Source organism: Cnephaeus nilssonii, assembly GCF_951640355.1.
Source record: "Cnephaeus nilssonii genome assembly, chromosome: 2".
NCBI classification, from domain to species: domain Eukaryota; kingdom Metazoa; phylum Chordata; class Mammalia; order Chiroptera; family Vespertilionidae; genus Cnephaeus; species Cnephaeus nilssonii.
This window is the reverse complement of record NC_137073.1, coordinates 19,502,342-19,516,122: the sequence shown is the minus strand read 5'-3', so window position 1 is coordinate 19,516,122 and position 13,781 is coordinate 19,502,342. Positions and strand designations below refer to the sequence as shown.

Sequence of the window (13,781 nt, the reverse complement as noted above, 5' to 3'; positions counted from 1 at the left end):
CAAATGTGATGGGTAGCTGATGAATGCCTATTTGCAAGACTCAGTTTAATGTATGCTTTTAAAGGTGATGGTATACTTAACTATACATGGATGAGCTCTACCATGCACTCTTTTGCCAAAAGCACAATTCCTAGCAATCATGGCAGTCAGAGTTTAGGCTTTAAAAAAAGGAATAATAAACAAAGTTTAAACAATTTAAAAAGATCTCTTGTTAGTTAAGGCAATCACCTCTCTGGACATTTAATCAAGTAATTCCATGCCAATGAAAGTTCAAATTTAACTGTGGTGACCACATCAAAGCAAAAGACAAGCGTTGTTGTGATGGACACATCATGCAAGTGCGATTTCCATCTGCCAGTGCCCTGATCTCAAAAACAGAAGACTCCGTCTGAGTCCTGTTACTTGGAATAGGTTTTAAAAGAAAGGCAATAGAGGATCTTTAACTAATGGAATGGAGAGCCCCTTCTTATAAGACAGAGGTAATTATATTCCCTAATGCCAGTAGCTTTATAGATTCAGTCTTTGGGGGCCTATAATCTAAACCAGTCATTCCATAAAGATCCCAAATAATTCAAATATACATCTGTGTGAACCCAGACATAATAAGTCAAAAAAATACAGAAGTCACACGTCTGTGTCCCTCATCTCCCCTGTCCAGGATCTTAACATAAGAGCACTGATTATACCATAAGGTTTTATTGTGGCTTCATTCAACATAGTTTTACTTTTCTGGATCACATGGTATTAAAACTGAAAACAAAATATTCAAGTTAGCAAAATGTCTAACGTCTCTTTAGGCAGTAGAGAATAAAGGCTCCTGCTATACTCCAAAGATACACGGACTTGGTTTTTTTAACTAAACTTTCTAGAGTGACCAACTGCAGCATGTGAAGGGAAAGGAAAAAAAAAAAAAAAAGGATACTGAGACGTGGATGGATGCATCAAGAAGTAGCAATGTTTGTTACCTGCAGAGGTGTTACAAGAAATTTCATCTGCTGCAACGAAGACGAACTGATTTCTGGAAGAGAAGATAAAATTCACAATACTGCTCGCTCAGGGGGACATGTGCTGTCTGCCAATTGGTTCGATGTATTCAGATGAGGGGAGGGGAGGGTGTGCATTTGGATGGATGTTGCAAGGAATGTGTGGCTAAATCTCGGACTCGGAGAGTTTAGAAAGATCATGAAATAGGCATGCGGGGACCTCTTCATGGTGATGTCAGAATATGGACCATGTACAAGCTGTTGCATCAGAATATTAATGCTACGTGTTACCAAAATGTCATGCCAGGAGACGTTCCCAAAGCCAGGGCATTCAACGGAGTTTATACAGACTTCTATGCTGAGCAGAGATTACATTTTAAAAATATAGACGATTAGAAAAAAAGGGGGGAGAATATTGCAATGAGCTAGGGAAATCATAAAATTCCAGACTTCATTATTATGAATATAATATCCAAAAACTATTTTAGAAAAAGGCAAGAAAAAGAAATGCTGTCATTTCAGAAGAGAATGCTATATGGTGTCATGTAATGGATAATCATTTCCTCACCAAACTAGGCTTGCTAGTGAAGAAGGGAAGAGAGCTCATCAGTTCAAATAAGCCCTGTCTTGCCAAATTATTTTTAATGGTGCACTAAAAGAAAATAAAAATGGAAAATGCCATTTTACTTTGATTTAGTAAATCTAGAAAGCTGGTAAAACTCTCTTAAGATGTTTTCAACTGTGGCGTTTCCACAATGTAATGCATTCTAATTCAGACATGCTGTTTATTTCTCCAGAAATAAGAACATCTGTGTCAGGCAGATTATACAAATGCCCCGATGAGATTGGCGAGGCTCTTAAACGCCTCGGCGGCAGCAGTATAGAGCCTTCTAGTTCTCATTTGTGAGGTTTTACTGTGCCTACGGATCGTCAAGAACCAAGATAAATCCATTTTGGTGGCGTCTTAGTTTGATTGGTCTTGTTCAAATGTTTCAATGCTTCAAAAAGTATCTCGTGCTTGAGCATTTCTTAAAACATCTTAAGAAAGTTTTACTGTTGGAAGAGGTACTCCCCGGAATAAAAATAGAGCTACCGTATTGAAATTCACTAGAAGTTAGCATTCAGCTGACAATTCTAATCATTTCTGCACCAACAACATCTAGACAAAAGGATACATGCTCTGAGAATAATATTTGATGTTTCTCTTTCCCATAACAAAGGTCACAGCTAAGTTCATTTATCACCTCTCTTAAAATAATTAAAGTTAACGTGGTTGGAGTTTCGCTATCTTTTTTTTTTTTTTGCATTGACACTAACTTTTCGAGCCCCATCAATATCTGGCATCGGAATTCCAAAGTTTGATGTCCCTGAAAATGAAGATGTTTGGGGTGAATATCGGTTTTGACTTGCTCACATGGGACTTACTCATGGGGCAGAAGGACACGGGTGTCTCAAATTACAGGTGTGATATTGGTGGGTGGAATAAACAAGCCCTTGGAAGAACTTCTGTTTACAGCAGACTCCCAAGAAAAACACTGTAACAAAGAATGGTCAACTCCCAGGGCAAGCTCTTGGGAACAGCCATTCACTGACCTATGAGGGGGCCCCATTGCTAGGTGGTTCTATCTAGTTCATACTCCCCAACCCTAGAAGACACTGCCCCCTTGCATCCCACCTCTGCATTTTCTCTAAGGAACTGTGCAGCCTGCTAGACATGAGGGAAGCTGTGGGAGGCAACCAATACAAATACATGCAAAATGGTGACTGAATGAATAGGGGAAACTTGTAAAATGTAAATTAAAAGCATGCCTGTCAATTGTTCCAGAATTTTAGAAAATATGATGGTTGTCCCCAATAATCTTCTTTCTAATACTATGTACTTAAAAAACACAACAGGCCATCATTTCTCCATTTCTTTCTTTCTTTCCTTCCTATTTTTTTTCTTTTTATGTAACTCATGTTTTTAAAATCTTTTTCAATGTCTTTATGATTCATGAGCAAATTTCTGAACAAAGGATAATGAGTACCCCCTTTGATAACTCACTGTCTTCTAAAGAGTGGCCTCAGATGACTTCTGTCAAAGCAAATCTACATCGAGCAGAAAGCACCAATCGCGATCTTTTAAAGAATCCCTGATGAACTCTGAAGCAATGCCAAAAATTTACAAAATATTTGTAATAAATGGTAGCCATATTTTTTTAGCCACACAATCCCACTACATCCCAGGCTACCCTAACAAAGGTTTATGGATGAAGGTACACTTGTCTGAGATGGGGGTTACCCTAACATCTCAGAAAAGTGCCTTTCTACAGTACTCATTAATTTCATGGAGTCAACCACCCCTCCCTCTAAAGTACCTTTCCATCAGATGCTCATAAGTAAAATAAATAGGAAATCCCTGCTGAATAATAGCCTGCTGAGGGGCAGTGCACACAGAGGAATTCAGGTAGATTTAGAAGGGGAGGTACCTGTATCCACCATTTTATGTTGGGTTTATCTGTGGCTCTGTTTCTCTCCACTTGAACTTTAAGACAAATGATCTTTCTTAGCCATAAAGGGATCATCTAGGACCCTCTCTATGAAATCATTTTTATCCCAAATGACCAGAGAGGTGTGATTGATAACTTCATGATGCAGCTGAGAAGTGGTTATCTTCAAAGATGTTCAGGAACCTTAGGTGGCCAGAGCAATGCAGGTGAACTCTAGACAGTGGGGTCATCACTCATCTTCAGCCTTAGGAAGCAGGCTGGCCCCAGGGACTGTCCCCTTATGCTAATCCTAGCCTGCTCTTCACTCTCATCACCGACCTATGGATTTAAACTTCAAAGCAGTTGCACCTGATTTTCAGCCATCTGGTTTGTTCAGTGGTTGTAGGTGGTCAAGGAAGTCTGGCCAAGTAGTTCAACCTGGGCCACAATGGTAAACACCTGGTGTCCTTTTAAAATTTCTAGTGACCAGGTTACATCCAAGACCAATTAAATAGGGATCTCAGTGAATGGGTCTCAGGGCATCAGTAGTTTCTAAAGATCTCCAGGTGATTCTAGCATGCAATTCAGAATGAGAACCACTTGTCTGGTTGAATGGTTCTCACCTTGGCTACCAATTAGATTCATAGGGAGAAGTTAAGGGTGCTAATGTTTGGGCCCTGCTCATGCTGGGGCCCTGCTGCTGGGGGTCTTGGTTTCATCAGTCTGGGATAGGGTCTGAAAAGAGGTAGGAAAATGCTTGGCAGGTGATTCTAACACCAGCCACAGCTAAAATGCACTGGTTATGGGACAAATGCACAGTAGAAAAGGAGTTAAATCACTGCATCTCTTGTAGCTTTTGTTTCTTCTTGCAATGTCACCACTGTGCTATCTATCCTCTAGGCAAGCATGTCAAACTCCTGGCAGCAGGCTGCATGTTTAACATGCTTGCTAGGGCCACCTAGCTATGTGGCTGTCAACAATGCAACTACAGAAATAGTATAAATTGCCCAGGAATGCTTACTTCTAGTTTCTGGAGGTCTAACAGAATGGACATCAAACCCCATTTCTGAAAGAGAAGCTGGTCTACGGTGGCCATAATGTCATGCTCTCTGTATTTTCTTCCTCCCCTGTTCCATTTATCCCACCACCTCCCATGGATTTACTCAAAATCATCTTTGCTGGGCCTTCCCATTTTTCTTCTGAGTCTGCATCTAATTCTCTACCAACTTTTTTCAACTTTCTATTTTCAACCCCTTCCTCTACTTCATTTCTCAACCTTCCCTGAAGATAAATATGAGCTAGAATGTGAGATGGTAGAATGCTATGGGCCATGGTCTTTCTCTCCCTTTATTCTATTACCAGAACTTCATTATGTTTTCCGATGGTTCTCATAGACCAAACACCTCGAGTCTGGATCTGACTCAGCTGATGGTACCTTTAGCTTAGTCCTGTGACCTGCCATATCATCCTTATGTCCCTCTTTTCTTCTTTAGTTAAATTTCATCTCCTTTAGATTGTCTTTCTCCAAAAGAATCAACCATGGGAGAATTCTAATTTGTTAAACCCTTAGTTTTGACTCTGACCACCTGAACCAGAATTCCCAAGAGAGAAGTATGATTATCAGTACATTTAACAAGAACCCAGGCCTGGCTATCAACCAGTTTCTGGGGACACCACTCACACTCTTCTAAGTGATGGGTGCTCCTGGGAGGGAATCAGGCTTCTGGGTAATTCTGACCATGGGGAAATTCAGGAGAGCTTGCTGAGAAATCTGCTGCAAGTTCATTCTCACTTTCATTTCAAAGCCCACCTTTCCCAAGAAGACTCCTTGACATGGTGAGGCTTTGTGGAAGAAGGGAGGATTACTAATTTAAAAAAATAAAATGGTAAATTCCTGGGCACAAGGGAGAAGGCTACAGCTGTCTCAGCTCTTGGAAATGTCAAAACCAAAGAGCCACTAATGTCAATGGTGCACTTATCCATGACAGGCCATTGCCAAGTGCTGTACCTATGCACTAATTCATTTAGTTTTTCTTACAACTCCTTTTACTCTCCCCATCTCTATAGATGAGGAAATGAAGCATAGAAGGGTTATACAGCATGAGAAGGCTGTTAAGTGGTACTGATGAAATCTGAACATAGAGGGGTTGTATCCAGACCCTGCCTCTTCTTTATTCTTAGACTCTCCTTAGAGGCACTTATATAGGGGTATTGAGTCAACAGTGGGGTTTGTCATCTCTGTGGAGCAACTTTCTAATATAGTTGAGAATCTTCAGTTCTTCTGAGACCAAATAATAGGAAATTTGGATTTCCCTTTGAGTATGATGTAGAATAATTACAATCTGTTTTAGCAACAATGTGAGATGGTAGACTGCTATGGGCCATCGTCTTTCTCTCCCTTTATTCTATTACCAGAACTTCATTATGTTTTCTGATGGTTCTCATAGACCAACCACCTCGAGTCTGGATCTGACTCAGCTGATGGTACCTTTAGCTTAGTCCTGTGACCTGCCATATCATCCTTATGTCCCTCTTTTCTTCTTTAGTTAAATTTCATCTCCTTCAGATTGTCTTTATCCAAAAAAATCAACCATGGGAGAATTCTAAGCATCAAAATAGTAGTCAGCCAGTATTATTGGAGGGGATGTAAGAAGCCAGATATCAAGACACAGAGTAGCCTTCTACAAAGGCAGAGGTGGACCAGAAATTTCTCCCATCAAATAACACTGGCTTTAAGTTTCCATGCTAAAGATTCTGGCAATTTCTCCTTCTTTGGCCTCTTAGTTTTATTATGTCACAATTGGTATACAAAAGTTGGCGTTGATATCACTCTTAGCAAGTTTCTTCTTATATCCAAGCTATGTATATTGATTTAACACACACACAATTAAAGCCCTCCAAGGCTATCTACTGGACAATCCCCACAGCCTGAGGAGTTGGTCTTCTGGCCTGGCAGATGGCAGCCAAGATGTCCCAAGATGGCACTGGGACAGAGCCAAATTCATTCCATTTGTAGGTTCAGGGGCATCTACTGGTTATAAGACAGAGGTTTTCACCCAGGCTGCTCATTACAATCAGCTAAATTTAAAAAATAAAAATAATCAGGACCAGTCCCATTTTCCAATCGCTCAAGTAAGAATCTTTGAGAGTGGTTCTAGCACAGGTATTCTCGAAAAGCCACTCAAGTGATGCCAATGTGTCGGCCAGCACTGAGAACACACCTCTCACTGTATGAGTATGTCTTTGAACATATGTGCCCTGTTTTTGAATAAAATAGAATTGTGTCTTCTTTTTTTCCCTAATTAAATTGCACTAGTGTTGATTTCCACAGTTTATAATTATTAATATTTTATGACTGATAATTATATTATAATCATTATATATAGTTTAATATATCACTTATAATTACTAATTTTTATAACTATGCTTCCCTTCAGACACCTAAAGTTAAGATGAAAATGCACAATAACCATGTATTCTTGTTGCTCATCTTAAACAGTTGCTGGAAGGGTCCTATGGGATCCAGCCATGAGTGTTTTCAGAATAATTAAATATAATGCAGAAAGCAGGTGCTCCTATTAAAATTCTTATTGCTGACTCTACTAAATAGTTTACTCAACTCATTCACTCAGTCCTCAGATGATTACTGAGGGCCTGCTGCATGCCAGGCACCCAGAACTCTAAGGGTTCCTGTGAGCATGGACTCACAGCCTTTAAATCACTACGGAATATCTATGTCGGGCTTGGCTGTCCAGAAGCTCATAATATAACTCATATTTCAATTTTACCACCTAGAAAGGTGATCAGTATTTTAACTCCCTTCTCCCTATTCAGTTCTAAAACTCTAGAATTGTACAAATCCCATTCTGATTCATATTTTTCCTTGCCCCATTGTTTTTTAAAAATAAATATATTTTTATTGATTTCAGAGAGGAAAGGAGAGGGAGAGAGATATAGAAACATCCATGATGAGAGAAAATCATTGATTGGCTGCCTCCTGTATGCCCCACACTGGGGATCGAGCCCACAAGCCTGGGCATGTGCCCTGACTGGGAATTGAACCTTGACCTCGTGGTTCATAGGTCGATGCTGGCTGGGCTCCCCGTTGTTACTTTTATTGATCTTTTAGTATTGTATCATGTATACTTCAAGAGGTTGTGGAAAATCACAGAATGAGATGGGATGTAAACAAAAAAACTACAAAGAAACAGATTAATTATAGAATCCTCTGTAGGGGTCTATCCTGATCTAACCTGATCCTTTGCATTTTAAATGTATTGACAGACATTTGAAAACATTTCTCTTAGCCAGAGTTCCCCTTGTTAATACTGCATACAAACACTGTTTAAATGGAAAAGGAGGTAAGTGCTATGAGTCTATCCCCAACTTGAATATTCCACTGAAAACCTCTGGGTTTTGGAAATTGAAGTACAAGCGCATCTGGATTTCCTGGAGGCCTTGAGCACAGTCCATGTTTGTGACTGTAGTTTCTCCAACATTTAACAGTCCTTCCAGTTCCCACTATACGTTTTTCTCAGTGAGAAAGGGCACTCGCAGCGAACCTGGAAGCCTGGCCTGTCGCATGCAAGCTGTGTTCCACTAGAAACCTCATTTCACCTTCCTGAGTCTCAGTTTCCTCATCTGGAAACTACCACATGCAGCTGTTAGAGTTTCCCCCCTAAATCAATGGGGACATAGTCATAGATGTGAGAGCACGTTATTTGGGGAAAATATTGCCATTTATATTTTTGACCGCATGGACTCACAAAGGATGCAAACAGTCTCCTCTCCTTATTCACAGAGACCAGGCCTTTGTGTTTTTCAGTCCACAGTTTTGAGGTGAGAAGGGGATAGTAAAGATCCTTGTTGTGTGTTGATTTGATAGGATTTCAAATACACTTGTTTGTGACAAAAAATGACGTTATTTTTAAGGGCAAAGTTGTTTTGATCTGAGTGAAGTAAGCTGTGTCAGAATGTCATCGTCTCATCTGTCATCACTGAGAAGCACTCAGTCGCTCAGCTGCTGAGGAGCGTTGCTGGGGGCTGAGCAAATGAAACACCTGGAGAAACAACTGTGGCAAGAGGACATTTACTCCATAAATGCTGCGCTTTGTGAGTGCTGTCCAGGAGTTTTAGGTCTGGGCGAGGCTACACTCTGCTGATGTAAATAGCTCTCCAAAGACCTTTGGTGATCACCACTAAAGGCGACCGACTCTCTTATGGGCAAGAAGTGAAAATCACGGAGAGGGCCCTCGAAAGACATCAGCTTGCCAGTCAAGACTGGTGCTCTGTTCCCTAGCAATATGCTCTACCAACAGGGGACTTTTACATTTGCTCTGGCATGTGGACATTGGCTTTCCTTTGGCCAAGCCATCTCTCTCAGGTGCCAACTCATATAATGGTACATCTCAACTGAATCTGGACTTCTTTCCTTCCATCTCCTTCTGCCCGGAACAAAGTGTGATAAATCTATCATTGATTTGGAGTATGTTGTTATTTCTTTATTAGCTTGTTAAGAGACATTATCCTGTATGCTCCTGGCTTGCGAAATTATTATAATTCTCGCAGTGAACCTGCATTAAATAAATCATTGGCCAAGGCTATTTCAGCCTCTGAGCATAATTTGGCACAAAACAAAACAAGCCTTTTGAGGTTACAGTTCACTTTAAAAGTGGGCTGAGACCTCCAGGAAGACAGAATCCCACTTCTATTTTAGGTGGACAGAGCAAAGGAGAGCACAGAACGTGCCCCCGATGAGAATGAGCATCTTCCAGGGGCTGGACGTGGGACGGGCAGGTTCCCTGAACAGCCTGTGTGCTTCTCCAGGGAAGCAGCCTTCACTGGGGGCCAAGAGTCCCTTTCTTATGGAGGCTGGGAGGAGCACAGAGTGTCCAGGCTGAGGCTCTGGAGGGTGGACAGGCCACAGTGAGAAGGTCTGGGCCCACCTAAAAGTTATGTGTAAATAAAGTGAGCATTATGCTGGAAAGTTCCAGAACTTGAGGGGATTCTGACAGCCCATTACCACCACAGGCATTGGACTTGTCACCAATCGCAATGGGAAAGGGCAACATGGGCAGATTTCAAACTACTGACTTGTTGAAAAGTAACTATTTGTGGGGCTGTTTTTATAGAAATCTAAACCTGTGATGGTTTCAGGCTGGGTTTACTGGTTTACACTGGGAGAACTGGCTAATTCTCCTGTGAAGCTCATGGTCCTTGGTTGCCTGAGTTCCTCCATGGACCAAAAAGACGATTAAAAATCAGGAGAAGGATGAGCAACACAGACTGTCTGACCTCATGCTTCCTGGTTGCTTCTTCCTTCAGAACTTTTTCCCCTAACCTATTTCTCCCCCCCGCCCCCAAGTTTTATTGAGCTGTGACTGACAAATAAAAATTGCATGTAATTAGATATTACAATGTGCTTTTAAAAAGGTGTACAGGGTGATGATATAACATATGTATACACTGTAAAATGATTAGCACAAATCAACACATGCATGGCCTCACATAGTTATCTGTGTGTGTGTGTGAGAGAGAGAGAGAGAGAGAGAGAGAGAGAGAGAGAGAGAGAATACTTAAGTTCCACTCTCTTAGCAACTTTCAAGTATAGCTATTTTTATATTTCTAAGGTGGAAGACACAATCTGGAAAAAAACAACACTTCTATAGTCAAAACCTTATTCTAATTCAGAAGTCTACTTCTATAGGAAATTACCCATATTTTTACTCAAGATAAAACAATGCCCTCATAGTTTACTGGTAATAATAATACCAATAACAATATCCTGAGTGTCTTAGTGTCAGGTACTATTAAAGGAGCTTTTTGCTCATGACTACAATTCATTCTCCTAGCAACCCAATGAGGCAGGCATCACTCATTAGCCATTAAAGATGAGGAAATGGATGATCAAATAGGCCAATTAGCGTGCCTGTATCTCACGTAGTAAGTAACTATGCTAAGTTAAGAACCTGGTCTAAATCTAAATCTCTGATCATATTCGTTAGGTGAATAGCGAAGATTTACTACTGCACGCACCAGTCAAAGAGGAGGTTCAATGAGTATAATTGTTATAATTGTAAACCTGCTTCAAATCCTGATCGGGCCAATTATAAGTTGCAGTCTGTTGAGGTTTCCCAGAATGTTAGTGTTAGGGTTGGTCCTAGAGATTGCCCAGATTAAAAAGGACTTGTACTTTTAAATGAATTTAATTCACTTGCTCTCCCCTGTATATATTCAATGCTTTCAAACAATAATATACACTCTAGAATATCAGTCAATTTGCAGTTGTTATTGAGAGTCCCATGCATTTTCACCACATCTCTCAGTTTATGAAGTAATGCTCAGTTTCATCTCTTTGTGGTTCTAGATGGGATTGTGCTCCCCACTTAGCAGACGAAAAAACTGAGGCTCAAAAGAAGAAGAGAAATCAGATAGGACTTTCTCAGGATACAGCTTACATTATAGTGTGGTTCTATTAATTCATGAGATGATATGACCACAAAATCACATTCATTACCCCTGGGTCTTTGAAGTAAAGAAAATGATTAATTGTGGCCCTAGGGAACTTGAGGAAGGAAATCACAACACCATGGATTGCAAGGGAAACCCAAACATTGATAATTCTTATTTTCTCACTGAAGAAGGGAGAGTATAGAGGAGATGGTTACACACCAACAATTTACAAAGACAATTTCTCTTACGTCTTACATGTTTGTGGAGGGGGACCCCAGGGTCGACATTATTTACTTCATATTGGGGTAGAATTGAAGCTCGCCCTCCAGGGTGCTGCTTCTCACACTTCATACAAATCACCCTGGGATCTGGAAAGTGCACATTTTGATGCCGTGGGGTTTGAGTGGGACTTCAGAACCGGCATGTCTCACAAATCCTGGTGAGGCCAATGCCACTCGTCTGGGAACCACACATTGCAGAGCTAGGCTCTCAGGACTCTCAGCATGGACCACTCCCATGTTGACATTTCAGAACAGAGTGAGGTAACCAGTTCTTTCCACGTCTGCTTCTTTTGTTTTAAGTTTGAGATAGAGAACTTGAAGACAACAACTAAAAGAATAACAGAGAAGCTATTATTCTGAGAAAGCTGTGAGGCTCATGTTATCCAGGACACCTTTTCTAAGTGCCCCCACCCCAACCACCTGCGCTCATCGTCTATTTAATAGAATTAGTTCACAAACCCTCTCATGATGTAAAAATGATGAAGAAAGCAAGTTCCTCACTTTGTAATGTGATTTGAACTTTCAAGTTACAACACTGGACCATGAAAGGAGACAGAGATTCAGAGGATGCTAGAAACATCCCACAATCTTTGTTTTCTTTTAAAATGAATTTCAGGGCTATTAAAGCAACGGGGAAGCACTGATGCTAGTTATCAGATATGTGCTCTATTATATAATCTCAGGCAAAAATATATCCATCTAAATGATTAAGATAATTAAGGGAAAGGGTGTTTGGCTTTGATTATGTCTCAACACCCAACAACCTAGTGAACTATTCAAACATTCACACATCACAATGCAGCAAGAATGAGTCAGGAAACAATTATAAAAATTGATGAGCTAGTTACTCGTAACAGAGTTTTCCTCAAACCCTCACCTTCTAAACTACCACACCACTAAATCCTGATAGCGATTTCTACTCTAAATGTTTTTTCTATTAATTAAATAAATAAATTATTATGTTTTTGGAGGAGAATATAATTCCAGAGGAACCAATCACTGTGATCTATGCCAGGAGAGAAAGCTTGAGGGGTCACTTATTTCTGTCCAGTGACAGGTATTACACACAAATGTGGAAATAACATAGAGGCCACATGTAAACAGAAATTGGTCCTTCTAGGAAAGAATTAAAAGTTATTTTTGTAGGTACAAAGTCAGAACTTGCTTTGGTAACTTTAAAAGCAATACTAGACATTTTTAATGAAAAATTCTCTCTTACCCCCAAAAATGGAGTCTATAGTACATTGTCTAGTGCCCTCCGCCTCCCCCCCCCCCAAAAAAAAATCAAAGAAATGGAGTGGTTTTCATTTTTGTCAACTTCATGAATGCTTTATGAGCTAAGTAAGATTCTATCATGTGTATATTCCCTTGTATTTGACTGGAATACTGTCTTTTATGAGAAAAAAATTATTTATTTGCAATGGAAATGGCTCATTCAGAGACCCATGGGCTTATATTATCACAGGTTGTTCATCTGCCTATCAAACCTTCACAGCTGAAGGGCCCTGATGCCTTTACTTAAAAGACAGTTTTTATTTGCTTTTTTGTGGCTTATCAAGTCAATGATCTGCAACCTGAAAAGTGTGTAATTAGGCCATGACATGACCAAAGGAGTTGTTACATCTTGTCCCGTCACTGGCAAAGTGTCTGCCCACATGGCTGTGACAGCTATGGGCTATTGCGTTTGGAATTTTCCTTAATATCTCCCCAACTCCTTGTTGGTCCAGTCTGTTGACTGTTATAGGCCTGGTTCCTTTTTTTAACTGCCTCAATTACATATTCATCCAATAGTGCATAACAGTTGTTCAGAAGCCATTATAGATGGTGGACCAAAGGCAATTAATTCTTCAAATAAAAACTTGAGCACTCTTTCTTTGAACGTGTGTGTGTGCATGCATTTCTGTAAATTTGAAATGAGAGAAACTCCGGGAATATATCTATCAGTAACAGGCATATCACTTTTCAGCACAGAGAGCTTTGTGTCTATAAACACAGGTTTCAAAAATCACATTGATGTTACTATCAAGAACTATACATTCCCGCCGCCACGATTTTAGAGCAATCTTAATTGTTATCAAATAAAATCATTGTCAATCTACAAAGCAGGTTGGTAGAAAACATAATTAGTGTGGTTAGTTATGGTAATTTTTTTGGTGAATGCCCAATTGGAACTATTTGACCCATAGGGAAAATAGATACAACATTGGTTGTTTTGACAGCATGAAATTTCACTGACTTTGTAGTCCTTAAGTCACATCTTAGTTATGGCTATTTGAAGTTGAAAATGTGCCTTTGCCCTGACCTTGTAACAAAAGCAGAAGGAAGCAGAAACAGCTCATGACCTGCCCTAATACATATTGGATTAGAAGCCCAGTCAATGGATTTCCAAGACCACAGATCACCCTGTTTGGACCCACTTCTTCCAGCTGCACAGTGAGGATTCTGCTTAGGATAAGCACATATATTCTGGTTGTCCTGGGATAATCCTAGTTGAAGCCTGTTGTCCATGGGTCCTGATCAGAATGTCCCTTCTCTGTCACACATCCCATTCTGAATAATCATTTCTATTGGCATCTGCTTACCTCATTATTCTATTG

At 40.2% G+C, this 13,781-nt stretch overlaps 1 protein-coding gene across 20 annotated transcripts in view; it reads right to left on the bottom strand.

The window, feature by feature from the left end:
- RBFOX1 (RNA binding fox-1 homolog 1) overlaps positions 1-13,781 on the bottom strand; it is a gene marked incomplete at both ends in the record, with an annotated part of 1,044,696 nt that overhangs the window by 14,822 nt on the left and 1,016,093 nt on the right. For 4 of the 20 annotated variants that reach the window (XM_079761228.1, XM_079761217.1, XM_079761232.1 and 1 more), the window contains one exon: positions 966-1,018. The exons of the other annotated variants lie outside the window; for them this stretch is intronic. In XM_079761228.1, the coding sequence (XP_079617354.1) occupies positions 966-1,018 (53 nt within the window). The remainder of the gene's footprint in view (positions 1-965; positions 1,019-13,781) is intronic. 20 annotated transcript variants of the gene reach the window in all.